At 40.0% G+C, this 17515-nt stretch overlaps 2 protein-coding genes across 6 annotated transcripts in view; both read left to right on the top strand.

Annotated features, from left to right (window-relative positions):
* The window catches only part of LOC123987298, a 23596-nt gene extending 15185 nt beyond the window's left edge, over positions 1 to 8411 (top strand). For 3 of the 4 annotated variants that reach the window (XM_046076053.1, XM_046076051.1, XM_046076052.1), the window contains 4 exons: positions 49 to 150; positions 3216 to 3317; positions 5304 to 5414; positions 7153 to 8411. In XM_046076053.1, the coding sequence (XP_045932009.1) occupies positions 49 to 150; positions 3216 to 3317; positions 5304 to 5414; positions 7153 to 7274 (437 nt within the window). In that variant the 3' untranslated portion in view covers positions 7275 to 8411. The remainder of the gene's footprint in view (positions 1 to 48; positions 151 to 3215; positions 3318 to 5303; positions 5415 to 7152) is intronic. The other variant, XM_046076054.1, reaches the window with a different exon arrangement.
* Positions 1 to 17515, top strand: part of LOC123987296 (butyrophilin-like protein 1) — a 208732-nt gene that overhangs the window by 123381 nt on the left and 67836 nt on the right. The gene's annotated exons all lie outside the window — the stretch shown is intronic.

Below are 17515 nucleotides of genomic sequence, written 5' to 3'. Positions count from 1 at the left end.
TGCAGCTACGTTCTGACTGTTACATTCACTTTTTATCATCTGTTTCAGGGTCCTACACTGAGTCCCCCACTGGACTGGATGTTGCTGTTGACCTTGTTGTTCTTGCTGTTGGCGTTCTAGCTCTTCTTCTATTATGGGGTTATCAGAGAGGTAAGTTTAAATTATGTATTGTATCAACATATTCACGATGAGCAGACAACACAACGTTATTTACATGTGTCTCAAGTTTAGTCTTGACAGTTGTTTTATTTTCTCAGACATTAAGCATTCTGTTGGTATTTACACCAGGGTAGGATCAAGGCAGGAGGGGTTTCTTCAATTTAACTTTGTTTTCCTTCCTGCAGGTTCAATGATTTAAAGACCCCAGTGATTCAGTGCAGCTACATGAACCAGAAACTTAACTAGCTTTATGTGCTGTGAATTTGGCTGCTGAAGTGTGTGTGTTGTATTTCTATTTTGTGAGAACCAGTTTGAGTCTAGACCAGACTGTATGAATGTGAGGACATGTTGGCAGGTTCTCACTTATTGGAGGCTTTTTGAAGGTTAGAACCTGGTTTTAAGGTTAAAGCTAAAATGAGTGTCAGGTTAAGTTTAGGATTAGGGTTGTGGTTAGACAGATAGTAGATCAACAGACAGTGATGGAGTTAACGAGGTGAACCAGAAGAGAGCGAGTGGCCTTTAATTCTGACAGAACTGATTATTAATCAGTCATTCTGTTAATTATACCCTGATATATGGTGTTTCTAAGTTCTTGTTCAGCTAGTGGATAAACTGGAGGTTTTTGTGGAATACCAGAGTGGATTAAGACAAGGACGATCATGTGAGGTAAGAATTCAAGTTCTCATTGTTTGCAGATGATGCTGCCATCTGGAAGCAAGGGAGGAACATCTCCTATATTTATGGTCAAATGCAAACTGCATTGGACAAAGTAACTGAATGGGCTGATGACTGGGGCTTTAAAATATCTACAGAAAAAACGAAATGCATGATATTTGGACATAAAAAGAAAATGCCTACACAGATGTTACAGATTTATAATTGGACTATTGAAAGAGTGAAACATTTAAAATGTTTAGGAATGTGGTTAGATGAAAGGATGACATGGACGAAGCATACTGAGATGGTTTCCTTGAAATGTGGGAAAATAATTAATGTCCTAAGGTGTGTGGCAGGGGCCGATTGGGGAGCTGACAGTGAATCTATGATGACGATATACAGAGCAATGATAAGATCAACTATGGATTATGGCCGTGTGGTATATGGATCAGCAGCCCCTTCAGTGATTACCCTTGACACAGTCCAAGCAAAAGCCCTTAGAGTGTGCAGTGGGGCGTTTCGCACAACCCCAATTCCGGCACTATTAATAGAAACAGGGGAGATGCCATTAGAAATAAGAAGACATAAAATTGGTTTGAAGTATATAATGAAACTAAAAGGACAGGATGGAAAACTACCAACAAAAACCCTGTTGAGTCAACATTGGGAGTTCATGGGAACAGCAAGAAGGATCAAAACAAACTTCACAGAAAAACTCTATTCTATGGCAGAGGAAATTGGTATTATGAATTTGAATGTATGTCCACCAATATGTCGTCCAGATATACCTTCATGGTTGATCCCAGATCCCAATGTTGACTTACATTTTATGGAAACAAGCAAAAGAAATATGTCAGAGGCTGTAGTGAAGGAGATAAAAGCCCGGATGTGTCAAATATGGGGAGGCCACTTACAAATCTATACTGATGGCTCAAAGGATCCTGAGAGCGGTAAAGTGGCTTTTGGTGTAAGCATCCCAGAGACAGGATTCCAGATCATATGTCGGTATTCACAGCAGAGCTGGTGGCAGTCCTATGGGCATTAAAGTGGGTCGAAGATAATAAACAGGAATATTCAGTTATATGTAGCGACTCAGCAGCAACTCTGATTACAATTAAAGATATGAAAATGAAATCTAGACCCGATTTACTTGTGGAAATTATTCAGGTGTTGTATAGAATTCACAAAGCAGGGTATGAGGTGGGGTTTGTGTGGGTACCGGCGCACATGGGTGTGGAGGGTAATGAGGAAGCAGATGTGGTGGCAAAGAAGGCAGTGCTGGAGGAAAGAGTTCAAATTAATTTACAATATGGGTTACCAGATTACACAGAAATAATAAATAGGTCAGTGAATGAAATGTGGCAGAAATCATGGGAAAAGGAAAGAATGGGGAAAACATATTATTCAGTAGAAGGAACTGTAGAGAAAGGAAAATGTGCTTTTAGAGGTAAGAGAAGAGAAGCAGCAGTTCTATCCAGACTGAGATTTGGGCACTGTGGGCTGAGGAGTGGGCTGGCTCTGATTGGTAAACACCCTGATGGAACATGTGAGTGTGGAGATAAGGAAACAGTGATGCATGTATTAGTTCTTTGTAGAAAATACTCTTTCCAAAGGAGGAAATTGTTTAGAGACCTGGGAGCAATTGGAGAAACTACATTAAGCATACGCACTCTAGTTAACTTAGATAGTGATAACTGATCGAGTACCTACAGTACATAAAACTGGTTTATACAAAAAGATATAGGCAATTAGCATTAAGATGTGAATAACGAACAGAGGAGGACAGCAATACGCCACAGTTGCGTCTAGTCTACCGGAAACAAGAAGAAGAAGAATAGCGGGAGGGAATTAGGGTATATCCGTTTAGCCTAAACTAACAGACACCCCAATCCATACCAGTTTAGCGCAAGCTAACGTATCGTTTAGCGCAAGCTAACACATACAAACCATTCCGAAACACCCGTTTAGCTCTGTGGCTAACGCGACCCCCACCTGTTTAGCCTCTGTTTCTCCCAATAAGTTAATATACAGCCTCTTTCAGTATAAATTGAAATAGCAGGACAGAGATTCAAATCTTCTTCCTACTGATGAGCAGCACGTCTCAGAAAGAGGACGATGCTACGACATTACCCTCCTCACTACTGAGACCAGAACCAGAACCAACCTCTTAGCTGTGGAGCCCAGCAGGAGGCGATTGGCCATAAGATCAATGCTAACATCACTGTTCCTGCTGAGACTCATCCCAGTGCTGTTTGGATCTGCTGACAGTTTTAGCTTCTAGATTTCAGGAGCGTGCACACCTTTAGATGTTCTTTGTGTCGGCTGTGATGTTCAACCTGCTGTTTATGATGTGCAGCTACGTTCTGACTGTTACATTCACTTTTTATCATCTGTTTCAGGGTCCTACACTGAGTCCCCCACTGGACTGGATGTTGCTGTTGACCTTGTTGTTCTTGCTGTTGGCGTTCTAGCTCTTCTTCTATTATGGGGTTATCAGAGAGGTAAGTTTAAATTATGTATTGTATCAACATATTCACGATGAGCAGACAACACAACGTTATTTACATGTGTCTCAAGTTTAGTCTTGACAGTTGTTTTATTTTCTCAGACATTAAGCATTCTGTTGGTATTTACACCAGGGTAGGATCAAGGCAGGAGGGGTTTCTTCAATTTAACTTTGTTTTCCTTCCTGCAGGTTCAATGATTTAAAGACCCCAGTGATTCAGTGCAGCTACATGAACCAGAAACTTAACTAGCTTTATGTGCTGTGAATTTGGCTGCTGAAGTGTGTGTGTTGTATTTCTATTTTGTGAGAACCAGTTTGAGTCTAGACCAGACTGTATGAATGTGAGGACATGTTGGCAGGTTCTCACTTATTGGAGGCTTTTTGAAGGTTAGAACCTGGTTTTAAGGTTAAAGCTAAAATGAGTGTCAGGTTAAGTTTAGGATTAGGGTTGTGATTAGACAGATAGTAGATCAACAGACAGTGATGGAGTTAACGAGGTGAACCAGAAGAGAGCGAGTGGCCTTTAATTCTGACAGAACTGATTATTAATCACTCTTTCTGTTAATTATACCCTGATATATGGTGTTTCTAAGTTCCACTCTTGTTCAGCTTTTTAGAGAACAAATGATTGACTAAATGCAATAATACTGTTGTTATTGTCATTGAGGAAAATAACGACTTCTTGCACTCTGCTATACGTTACTTGTATTTTAATATTCAGATTATTTTATCCATCTGATTTTAACTCTTGCTCTGTCGTCAGCGTAGAGTCATTTCATTCCACAGAGCAGAAAATAAAAAATGGACCTGATTAAATTAAACCTCCGATCGTCAGACCAGCACCTTGCATGGTTGCTCGCTAACGTCTGTGAGTGAGTTTGTGTGTGAATGGATGAATTCGGAGCAAAAGTGCTGTACAAATAATGTCCATCTACCAAATATTATCAGGCTGCTTGTAGTTCTTAAAGATCCTAGCTGAGCGAAAAATGGACAGAAACACAAGTTCACTGAACTAAAGCTGTAAATGTGAATATCTATTAGCTATATAATGTGACTTTTTATTTGTGTTATTGACATTATTTGGGGCAAGCCTGTATGCTTCTATTTCTTTCTTAAAATACATTTACACACTGAACTTTACACTAATTGTCCAGTTTATTAGGAACACCTAGCCAAACCTAATGTAGTCCAATACAACAGTCCTGCAATAAATCTCCTCTGATACTGACGGCTGTTTCTATTTTTTTCTCCACCCCATGTATATCAGTGAGTGCAGGCTAAATAACAGAAACGCGTCTCTGAAATAGTTTGAACACAAACTGAACATTTAAACCTTGATGAAGGAGATTTATTGCAGGACTGTCAGACTGCATTAGTTTCAGGTGAGTGCTTGCTGCTGCTGACTGTGATATTTGAGTTCCCTGAATGTGGTGTGGCTGCCCCCAAGTAGTCGAAGACTCATTGCTTCAATGGGCGGAGCCTGATTCCACTGTCAATCTCACAGTCGAAGCTTCGCAGCAAAACGAGGATCAAACCATTTTGGCGAAATGGGGGTGTTTAACATCTGACTTTATGTAAAAATACCAGTTTTCTCCCAATAAGTTAATATACAGCCTCTTTCAGTATAAATTGAAATAGCAGGACAGAGATTCAAACCTTCTTCCTACTGATGAGCAGCACGTCTCAGAAAGAGGACGATGCTACGACATTACCCTCCTCACTACTGAGACCAGAACCAGAACCAACCTCTTAGCTGTGGAGCCCAGCAGGAGGCGACTGGCCATAAGATCAATGCTAACATCACTGTTCCTGCTGAGACTCATCCCAGTGCTGTTTGGATCTGCTGACAGTTTTAGCTTCTAGATTTCAGGAGCGTGCACACCTTTAGATGTTCTTTGTGTCGGCTGTGATGTTCAACCTGCTGTTAATGATGTGCAGCTGCGTTCTGACTGTTACATTCACTTTTTATCATCTGTTTCAGAGTTCCCCCAAGAGTATTCCACTGAATGGGTTGTTGCTGTTCTCTGCACTGTTTTGGTTGGTGTTCTAGCTGTATCTTTAGTCCGGAAATGGGCACTACACTATCTGAGAGGTAAGTTTAAATAATATATTGTATAAACAAATTCACGATGAGCAGACAACACAAGTTCTTTACATGTGTCTCATGTTTAGAGTCTCGACAGTTGTTTTATCTTCTCAGGCATTAATCATTCTGTTGGTATTTGCATGTTTTCCTACCTGCAGGTAGGAAAGCTTCAACATCACAGTGAGAAAGAGACCACCTTAACTTTTAATAGTCACATAACAATAGTAGATATAAACATGTTATTTTGCAGATTTTCTTGATATTCAGTTAAAATTTATGCCACATTTTGATGTAAACTTGACGTACAGCAGACTTTTCACATCCTTTTTTGGATGTATAAAACCTCTGAAAGCCAACTGTGTCACCCACTTGAGTTCAGACAGTCTGCTTTACTTGAACATGAACTGTCATTGGTTGGTCTGGTAGCATCATATTTCCTTCGAGCCCCCAGGAAGTGCTCTGTTCTTTGATGCCAGTTTTTCTAGTGGCCAAACAAGCAGCTGTTAAAAAGTGGATACATTTTTTGAGCATCACAAACCTGCAAAATGACTCATTTCAGTATTTGATCCATTCAGTCTATAACAATGGAAATAGATACTGATTTAAAAAAAAAAAGATTTTCGATCACATAGTGCGAGTAACGACTACAACCTACCGAAATTCCCAAGTTTGACGTGCTACAGCAAACTTTCCAAAAGTTGTAATTCATAAATGGTTGATTATGGTGATTATTGACGAGTATACTATCAAATTAACACTTCACTCTTCGTTGTGCTTCATCCAGCCAGAGGGAACTATCACCAACTGTTTGCACCGTGCCCGGTCGCTCCGCGATCTCCTGTTCCTGTCCTTGTACGCCTCAACGCCCCACTCCCTCTCCGATACCTACAATGGTGATCGTTCCCTCTGGCTGGATGAATTTTACGCGTTATTCATCGAATAAATAAAACAAAATAATTGCATTTCTATATATTATATAGAATAATATCTAATGTTAATTTCTCTATGTGTTCTTTCATTACGGCTGTGTCTCCTTCTGGCAGCAATAACAGCAGCCATCGTATCAAACGTATTAAATACAGATGCTGTTGCACTCACATGAAATTGTTTTTAGCCTTGTTAGATCACAGTGGGTGTACTAAATAAATGTATTTGCATGTTACCCTCCCATTACTTTGCATAATAAAACTGAAACGCCCCAAATTGCATATTCATTAAGGCAAAAGTACTAAATGAACAACAGGTGCTATCTTGCACTTTTGGAAGACGTCATTCTGCGTGCACACCGTTAGTAGATCAGCTTACGTGTTAATTTGCTGGTGATATCCAGTTTGCACATGTTTGTACTCATAAAAACGTTTAGTAAATCTGGCCCTTAGTGTCCAGTTTATTAGGTACAGCTAGCGAATAGGCAGTCTATTACAACAGTCCTGCAATAAATCCTTCTCCATGAAGGTTATAATGTTCAGAAAGGTTTTGGTTCGACATCATGTTGGAGGCTGTAGTTTGTGGTGCTGTTGAACTGTGTTGCCTTATACTGACAAAGACTTTTAATTCCCTGAAAGTTCATGTTCAGCTTGTTTTATAATTTAAGTTGCAAAATATGCAATCTGAAGGACAAAGCAGGGTCAAAACACGTTTTCTTTATGAGTTGATATGTTGTTCTAATAACAGACTTCTATATCTCTGTCTTTACTTTGATTAATTGTAAACATACTGATTAAAACATGTTTTTATCTTCCAGGACCAAGGTTCATCAGCGTGGAAGAAGACTGTGACGCTACTTTTTGCTGTTCCTTCAGCCCCATGAAGAACATTGAGAATGATTCTCAATGGCACACTTTCACAGAAGTGGATGAAAGATGATCAGGACATATTCATGTATGATAACGGCAATGTTTCAGTTCAAGATTAGTTAAAAGGTCGCGTCTCACATTTTCCAAATAAACTGAAGTCCAGCAACGCCTCCATCAAGATCAAAAAAATGACAGTGTCTGACCGTGAAGTCTACACCTGTGAATTTCCAAATCTTCAGCCAAGACAAAAAGCCTGCATCAGTATTAAGGCCCCTTCAGTGTATTATCAAGACCTGCTTCTACAAGGACTCAAAATCTAAAAAAGTCAATAAGGTCCGAGCTTATCGATACCAGTAGCATACTTGTGGATCCCATAATTGAACGTTATGTCTAGTAGGCATTTGTATTGAAACAGATTTAATCTCAGTTCCGATTATAAAAACAAATTAAGATAAAATGATTATTGTGCCGCATGCCATTTCACTATAACACAAATTTTGTATTTTAGGTTATTATAAATCCAGCGCACACTTTCCTTTACAGCTGCGGCCGCCGCCGTTGCCAACAGCCTGAAACTCCCTCCCAGCCAGGCTGATGACGGGTCATAACTGCTAAAACTTTGTCACCATTATTAGCTTTAGCCTACAGCATTTTACACTACAGATATAAGACTAGCGGAATTTTCCATATTAAATATTATTTATACTTGTGCTAAACCAGGTGTGTTCAGTGTTGTGTTACCTCTTCCATGTTTGTAAAATGTCCACTGCTTCTTCTAACATAATACCTGATTTATACTTTTCTTATTTACTGGTCGTTGAAGTCGCTGCATCTCCTGACAGAACACCGCGGTTGAATTTCAGCGTTATGTTAAGTAACAGGTAATCAAGTATTCTACAGATTATATCTTGTATTTTAGCTTGAAATATTCCCATTCTTTGGACACTTTGTCTTTTTCTCTGGCCTGTCTCTTCTTCGTCCTTCTCTATTCTCTCTCTCTCTTCCTCCATTTTGCAATCCACACCATCAAAATGCATCACCTTCACTTTTCCACAGCTTAAGTGCGTTCTGCAACAGTAATAATCGTCTGTGTAGATGCTTTTGAAAGTTAATGTTGGATTACTATTTCTTATTTGTGGGAGTTTGGGGTAATGCACAATCATTTAAAAATAATGAAGCATTAAATTTTAAATGTTTTATAAATGCATGTTTTTTCTAAAAGTCAATCATTAATTGTGTTAAATAACCATGACTTCAATACTGACCAAAATAATCATGATGATGGTAAATTGTCTGTATTTTGTATAGTGCCTTTCTCGTCTTTCCGACTACTCAAAGCGCTTTATGTCTACTTGCCCAAATCTGACTATATGCAAATACCAGCAGGGTTTGTTTTTTGTTGGTTTTTTTTGTTTTCATTTCATTTAATTGAGTGAAAAGGTTTTCAGATTTAATTTGATCAATAGAAATTAATAAAATGCAAAGTTCAGTGCCAAATGATTAGCCTGTGGTTAGGGGGGAGCTCAGTAACTCATTTGAGTTGACGCTTACTGACGCTGCAGGGTAGACATGTTATTCCGGAGCTTCTGTCCACACTTGAAATAACTTGGTCATTAATTTAATATGGAATGAACACACATTCACTACTTTGTGTACAGATAGTGAAAAAATATATGCATTAGGACTACTGTATAACATATTTGTAACATTTAATGTAAGTGACTGGCACCCAATGCTCAATAGTTTATTAGAGCACATGTTTATAACTAATTTACAGATACAGTTAAAACAGGCTATCCATCTGAGCATGTTGTAGAGTCTTTGTGTTCTCTGTCTGTTTGTCTGCTGTTGTCTTTCTCTACTGCAGAGTTAATCACAAACCGAACATTTGTGTGTCACTGTTTTCTTCCTACCTCTACCACCCTCTTCCCGGTCTCTGCGAGGCCTACAATAGCATCCTTTCTACCAGCACTGATAAGACCAGGGGTCTCTGGCTGGACTGATTCCAGCAACATCCTAGGTCATGAACACAGGTGGGAGATCGACCATCTGGTGACTTGGTGCAGCCAGAACAGTCTAGAGCTCAATGCTCAGAAGACAGTGGAGATGATCGCAGATTTTAGAAATTTTATGCTCTTTTTTTTTTACTTTTTATATATTTATATTTATGTTCATGTATACTGTAAAGCATCAATTTATACCAAGGCAAATTCCTCGTATGTGAAAATGTACCTGGCAATAAACCTGATTCTGATTCTGATTAAGTATGGGATGCATTGCAGAAAAATGTTTTTCATGAAAAACAAAAATGTGTTTTTTACACAAATTGCAACCTGATTATTAGGCTTATTATTAAACCCATAGTAAACTTGTGCAAGTGATAAAACTCATCTTATGCACCGTCGTCATGTGAATCAATTTATTTATATATTCAGCGTTTCCCACAGAATGATTATTTCTAGTAGCTTAGATCATTTCTTATTTTACCATTTTAATTCTACTTCATTCTCCACCTTATTTTAATGTTTACTCACTAGCCTACTTGAATCTGCTCTCTTTGCCTCTGTTCTAATATCCCCACACAAGCACGCACATACACTTCTGCTGTAAACACAGCGGCTTGGCCTACGTCTTTCTTTTTCTCTCTCCCTGTATTTGTCAGCCCTGTTAACTTTCTCCATCAGCAGCGGGCTTTGCTTTATAAAGTGGCCGAAATGACACTGCAGACGCGATTTACAAGCAATTAACGAGCAATTCGCCTCATTTACTTAGTTAAAAAATGTTATCTCTTCCCACAAAACATTTTTTCTGTTATTTGCAGGTTAGAAATTATGTCTGCCAGAGTATACCAAACGTGGAGTCTCTCCCTTAAGAAAGACAGCTTTTGCTTTTGTTGGGCTCACCTGGAAACAAAACACTGGTCAGACTCACAATTTGTAAATGTCTTTTCTGAACAGGTAAATTGTGCCAAAACACTTGCCAGGGAGGCAGAACTGGTAATGCAGATTGGGGATGAGGTTTGGGAGGAAGGCCTTAGCAGGATCAGGATCCAGTCTTGTTCTAGGAATGCCAGGCATCAACTAATCCAACCTAAGTTGTGCACACGCGTCAATATTCAAAAAGTACAGAATTTGCACAGAATGTGTGTACAATTTTATCTTCATTACATTTATTCATATAGCTGACGCTATTATCCAAAGCAACTTACAATTGCTATATATGTCAGAGGTGGTACGCCTCTGGAGCAACTAGGGGTTAAGTGTCTTGCTCAGGGACACATTGGTGTCTCACAGTGGATTTGAACCTGTGTCTCTCACACCAGAGGTGTGTGTCTTACACCACCTCTTCATGTAGTCAATGTAACCTCTCTCTCTAAGATGTGTTTTGTTAGAGATACAGCAGTATTATTTTCTTTAAAAATGCCCTGTTTTTTTTTTACTGTTTTCTATATTGTATTATGGAAAATTCCAATAAAATGTTATTTAGTCATTAATAATTTGTTATTAACTACAAACAGAACTGAAACTAAGAACTAGGACCAGACTTTATCTCTAAATATATACAGTGATAGTTCCTGGTAATGGAGGCACATGTAGGCTTTGGAAGTGCAGCTTTAACTGGACAGTGTAAACGTGTCATTAATACCTGTTGCATTGCAGTAAGGGTAGTAGAGTCTCAGTGTAAGTGTCAATCTTTCACTCAGTTTGAAACATTTTCAACTTGTGCAGATGTCTTCATCCTTCCCAACTAGGAGAGTAAAACTTAAGGTTTAACATACACTCAGTGGCCACTTTATTAGGTACACCTGTACAATCTGTTACAATCCAACACAGCCGGTCTGCAATTAAGTTTACTTTTCTGATTATTGACTGTGTACTGGACTCCATTATATTCAGAGGTGTTTCTAATAATCTGACCCCATCCTCTGTACCATTATTCATTCAGTCAGTGCCAACATTATCTTTACTGGCCGCCCACCCTGAGCCATGGTTCTGCTCAAGGTTTCTGCCTCTTAAAAGGAAGTTTTTCCTTGCCTCTGTCACCTGGTGTTTGCTCTTGATGGGAATTGTTGGGTTTCTGTAAATCAGAGTACGGTCTAGACCTGCTCTTTTATGAAAAACGCTCAGAGATAACTGTTGGCGCTATATAAATAAAATTGAATTGAATTATGTTAGTAGGAAGGACAAACATTTTTAATACCTCTTGTAACTGCTAAGCCTTTTAAAGTAAATAAACCTTTTGTTTCATAAATTAAATAAATTATAAATTTCTGGTCAACAACCATGTTCAGATCTCATATTCAGGGTCGAGACACTGACGACTACTAAGATGAACTTGTAGGCCTACTCACTTGAGTATTTGCAATTTATGTTACTTTATACTTCAGAGGGAAATGTACTTTTTAGTGCGCTACATTAATCAGACAGATAAGGTTTCTTTGATCTTACATTTTTTCAAAAAGTTTCCAAAATTTTGGTCGAAGTTACAAATGTTTGTTGGGAGGAGCAACTGAGCCTGATACTGTGCTTTTCTGTTCCTCTGTGTTTTTCTGTTAATCACACTTTAATCCTCATCCCCTTCTCGGGGAAAAAGGGTTACATACGTAACCCGAGACATTCCCCACTATGGGAAACCCCACCTGCCCCCAGCGTGCAGAACCTGACGGCACGACTAGGAGGAGAGCGCACGGGTGCCGGGTGCAGAAGGAAGGTCCAGACTGTAAAACCAGATGAAAGTGTGAGGGGTGGCCCAGCCAGCTGCGTCACACAATCCTGGAGTGACGCCCCTGCGAGGAGGATTATTGAATCATCATGTCGAGGAAGTGTATTGAGAGGCTATTTGTGTGTAAACTGCGTCTGTGTTGAGGAAGTGCTTCAGACCAGCCAATTTGGAAGAAAACCTAGGTAGTGTAAATTAAGTCTGTGTTGAGGAAGTGCATCAGACCAGTCAATTTGAAAATAAACCTAGGCAGTGTAAATTAAGTCTGTGTTGAGGAAGTGCATCAGACAAGTCCATTTGAAAACCTAGGTAGTGTACATTAAGTCAGAGGCCGGCAGGAGATAGGAGTCAGAAACGTACGTGCATGTAAATACTACTAAAATAGAATAGGTAAAGTGAAAAGGGTAAAATGTATGGAGAACAAATAATGTCAATATTTAAAAATGTATAATCGATGTAAAATTAAAATTGAGTGTCTGATAGTAGAGAAATGTGTAAGATAACTATTGTAAAACTTCTGTTTTGATTTGATTGACTAGTGTGAAAAAAGTTATTCAGCAATTAAAATTTTGCAAAATACCATCAAGGGTCCTGAAACCGCAGTACTGCTTGTTAAATACCGTTGAAGAAAAGATAAGTTTATGTAAGAAGGAAATAGCAGTGAAGACGAGCTATTTCTGCCAGAACACTACACACAGGAAGGGGATATAGGAACACAAGGAATAACAACACATTTTTGGTTGGAAGGAACATGTAAGGATGAGGATGTTGTAGAGCAATGGCAAACTGAACAAGAGATAAATCAAAAACTGTGGCAGTTGACAAAATTCATTAATTTGGCACAAGTGCAGGACGAGTTTCCTGAAGTGCCGTGGAAAGAGGTGATACGCAGGTGGTGGACACCAAAGACACTTGCAATAGTGTGGCTGTGCATTAACTCTGAGAGATCGCTTCAGTTCCTTGACGCACAAGAACCTCCACCCCCTGATTGGTGTGCAGTACCAAGTACTCTACCCAGTGTACAGAGGCTCATGGCATTCATACGCACAGAGATCGGATCCATATGATCCATCAGCACCACTAGCCGACCTGGCGGCAGGACAAGCAGCACTGGGGTTTATGGAACAGCAAGGACCTCGCACCCCCAATGGCTCACGCCCACGCTCGGTCTCCTCACACTCCTCAGACATGAGCTTCACTGATGGATACTCTACAGACTCAATACATCAATATAGTCCAACCATGCCTGATCCAAGACCACAAGATCCTATGCGAGTGCCAGGGACATCTGCCGTGGTTCATTCTCATCAACAGCCACGCAATGATGACTCACCACTCACAGAGCAGCCAGCAGTTCCAGATGACCCCCCGGAGGACAAACAATCCCTGCGACGAAGTGCACAAATTCAGGCCTATTCCCTTGCTACATCTACAACACAACAAGCACCTGCTGAGCCTGTACCAGGGGACATTTCCCCTGTCGCCACTGATGGGGATCCTGATTAGTGATCAATCAACTCTTGTGTGGGATGCAACCTGCAAAAATTGCCAGAGAGGCGTCGTGCTTTGGGCCGCATAGCAAGACGACTCCGTCAGCAGACGGAACAACTTCGCAGAGCGCCCAGCAAGCAGCATGACCTACTATTCTTGAGGGAATGTTATCACGCACTACAATGTCGCTGTGAACAACTGGAGAAACGCTGTGAGCAATTGGAAGCAGCAATGTACATCGTCCAAATGAAGTAACTACTCCTCTAGGGATGGGCATTTGTAAGTCTTATCACTTAGTTTTATATATTTACTTGTTATATGCCTGTCACTAAGTATTAACTTTGCAAATTTTCACCAATTACATAATTTTATGCTTGCGAAACACATTATAGCAAAAAAACAGCTCACGCACATAATCGTTTCATGCACAGGAGTGACAAGTTTTGAGCTTGCTTAACTTATGTTAGCCAAAAAACAGCACACGCCAAAGTAACTATTACACACATGTCTATGTAAGGTTCTGGATCCATGTGTCAAGTACACATGTTGAACTGCTGAGTCTCGGGTGGGCTAGACATTTCAATGATTCCCCTTGACCAGAATGAGGACATGCATGAATTATATTTTTGTTTATTTCTCATCATATTTAGATAAAAGTGCTGTTTGGATCCGTATGCAGACATGTGTTGAACCAAAAATCATGGGTGGTACTTTTATTGTCACCTAATCCACACTTCACATCACGATGCTAACATGGCCTTGAAACTTAAGTTTCAGTGACACCCCATGATTTAAAAGCACTACTTCACTTATTAGATTACCAAAATGCTACACAACACAAGTCAAGTTGGAGGATCCACGTACTGAACTCAGTACTGTGCTACCTACAGTTCGTGTCGAACCAGTAATCACGGAATAGTAGGTCCCATTTACCAGTGCATTACAGTGTAGATGATTGGAAGTGTACCAACATGAGTAGAGCAGCTGCTCAGGCCGCGCAGGCAAAACCTAGCCAACTGTAACATACACAATGGTAGTAAGGCACCTGCTGTAATTGACGTACGCCAAGAATGAGATCATGACACATTGTGATTAATGGCGCCTGGTATGGCAAGGTACGGCCCGGTACTGCATGAAACCAAGCTTTGCACTGCCGAAACTAAAACTTTGTATGAGACACAGCACCCTCATGGTTGGCATTGTTGAATCATGTAGTTCATTATTGAATCATGTTATGCATGTATTAAAATATGTTATTCCTTATTAACTCTTTTAAAAAATCGTAAGATAAAAAAATTGTAAGTGTTTGAGTTTTAATGGTGTCAAATTATGCCTGTATGACTTTAAAAACAATACGGTGAGACTGAAGTTGAAACATATTGGTGAATTTCTAGTCCAGTAATGTCAAAAATATAAATAAGGATAAATTGTAACAATAATTACACATAATAATAGCTAAAAAATGGAAATTGTGACATTAGTGAAAGGGTTAATTTGGTAAAACAGTACATAAAAACGGCCACTAGATTGCAGCAGATGATAAGAAATTCACCAAAGGGGAGGCGTGGTCAGCGAACACTGTAGGTGGAGTTAAGGTGTAACGCCCACCTGGGAGGAGGAGATAAGGTGGAGTTTAAGGTGAATATAAGGCGATGTTCGCTGACCACCAACTCATTCCATCCTGAGACCTGCAGGGATGTTACTCGGGTTTATCTGTCCTTTATTGGAATAAACTCTTTTGCACCAACTCTTGACCCTCTCCAGTGAAGTCTTTGACTACGCAGTTTTTGACTAAAGAAGAAAACTAATTTTAGTTTAATACGTTGGTTAGGGTAGGGACCAGGTCTTCCACTGGCCCGTCCGGTCCTTATTTCCGACCCGACAAGAGGGACTACGGGAAGGGATGCTTTGCTTCTGGCTCCGGTGGTAGGAGCTAGCCGAGGGCGGAGCTCGTCTCTCTTCAGCCGTCGATGTCCTGGACCGGCTCAAACGCCTCTCCCTGCCTTTGGTGTGCTGAAACCTGCTGACGACAGCATCCACTGACTCACCAAACAGGCCAGTAGGAGAGAGGGGCATTTCCAGGAGAAAAGCCTTCTCCTTCCCCTGGATGCCCGAGAGGTTGAGCCACAGATGGCGTTCCGTAGCCACTGAAACGGGCCGTCTCCTTGGTAACACGGAGTGTTAAGCCCCCTCAAGAGCTGCCTGGGCGTGCAACATCCCCAGACAGGAACACACATCTCATGAGGTCTACTGAAACAGACAATATAGATCATTAAGGTTTAAGACACTAGAGGGCGACACTACAACAAACTTAGAGAAACAGCTACAACATAACAGTCAATAATCAGAGTTAGATATTAATTTCTAAATTGTATACCAGCGTGGAGGTTGACTCACCACTGCTGTCTGATTTATTACACATAAGAACAATTAATGACTGATTAAGGAGTCAGTGACTATCAGCCAGAGTTCAGATCTGAGCAGCAGCTGATCGAAGCAAACAAACCAACATTTACTCAGAACCTCTGACAGGCTGCAGACTCAGTGTGATGTAAAGTTTAACCAAAGGAGTTCTTCCAGCTGACTGGAGGACACAGAGACCGAGTAGTATTCAGTATTTCAGTAGGAAGAAAGCAACGTTCAGGAAACATCAGTATAATAGAAATAATCCTGTACTGTGATCCCCAACGTGATGATTCATTCCCCAGAGGTTCCCGGGCTGAGCTACACTGCTCTGAAGGGTTTTAATCTGACATGGAAAGGTTTGGAAATCCTGGATTTCTGTATTAAGACTTTGCAGATATTTATTTAACACTGAAACCAGGTCTGATGGCATCATGGAGGTCCAGAGAAGAACAGTCACAGATCCTGGATTCACTTGTGACGTCTGGAACTGTTTCAGACACGTGTTGAACTGCAGGCAGAATGTCTAAATTGAAAGTAACAGAATAATCAAAGATCCAGTACAGACGTGTTTTAAGACATAAAGAATGTCTTATTAAAAGCTCAATGAGCTTGTAAACATTTCTTAAAAATACATTAACTCTGTTTCCCTTATTGAAAAATCCTTCAATGTGCAAATGTTTTTGGACTTTAAGTTAACCTGGTTAGTTGATTATTGTTAAACTGTTTATGCACTAAAATTAAAACTAGGAATATTTGACTTGGCCCGAATATTAGAAAATATATTTCTCTTGAAATAACATTAAAAAAACTGGATCTCATATTTAAAGACTAAATACTTAAATGTGTCTACTGACTGAAATGAACTAACATCAATGTTGTAGATTTATCAATCTGTGATAATCAGTCTATTAGCTAGTTGTATGTAGTCACGACGTGCTAATTTTAAGGTCACAGTATACAGTTTTTTCAGATGTTTATGTCCAAGCAAATATGACTTAGCCCATTTAAAAATATTTGGCTTTTGTCTAGAAGGGCCGTTTTTTGCAGTGTTCTTAAATTGAGAAGTTGTGCAAATAGTCTTAATAAGGAAAATAATTTTGTTTCTGTGTCCAGATATCAATCATGCAAACCATTGTTGTAACTTGTTACTAGTTTAATCTAGCTCACTATCAGCTGTAATATTTTATTAAGAAAAGGTAAGTTATATCTTCTTAAAACAAGATTGATTTTCTAAAAACATGCTTGCCTTTTTGCCAGGGACACAGGAAGGACAGCTGATCGTCCTCGACGTGAAACAACAGCTGCGCAGTGTCGGTACATCCGAACATCACACCTGCTGGACAGGTACAGGATGGCAACAACAATCCCTCCATCAGTGCTCAGACTGTCTGCGATAGGCTGAGGCCTGTTGTATACAGTCTACAGACATCACTGGCAACGTCGTCACCTATGGGCACAAATCCACCTTCGCTGGACCAGACAGGATGAAAATGTGCTCTTCACTGACGAGTGGCGGTTTTGTCTCATCAGGAGTGAGGAATTCGGGAATGAGCGTTACAGCTAGGCCTGTACTCTGGTGTGTCACAGCATCATTGGACTGAGCTTGTTGTCATTGCAATCTCAGTGATGTGATTAACAGGGAAGACATCCTCCTCCCTCATGTGAGCCATTCCCCCCAGAAATGTCTGAAGCTGC

Source organism: Micropterus dolomieu, linkage group LG18, assembly GCF_021292245.1.
Source record: "Micropterus dolomieu isolate WLL.071019.BEF.003 ecotype Adirondacks linkage group LG18, ASM2129224v1, whole genome shotgun sequence".
NCBI lineage: Eukaryota > Metazoa > Chordata > Actinopteri > Centrarchiformes > Centrarchidae > Micropterus > Micropterus dolomieu.
This window is presented reverse-complemented; position numbering and strand designations above follow the sequence as displayed.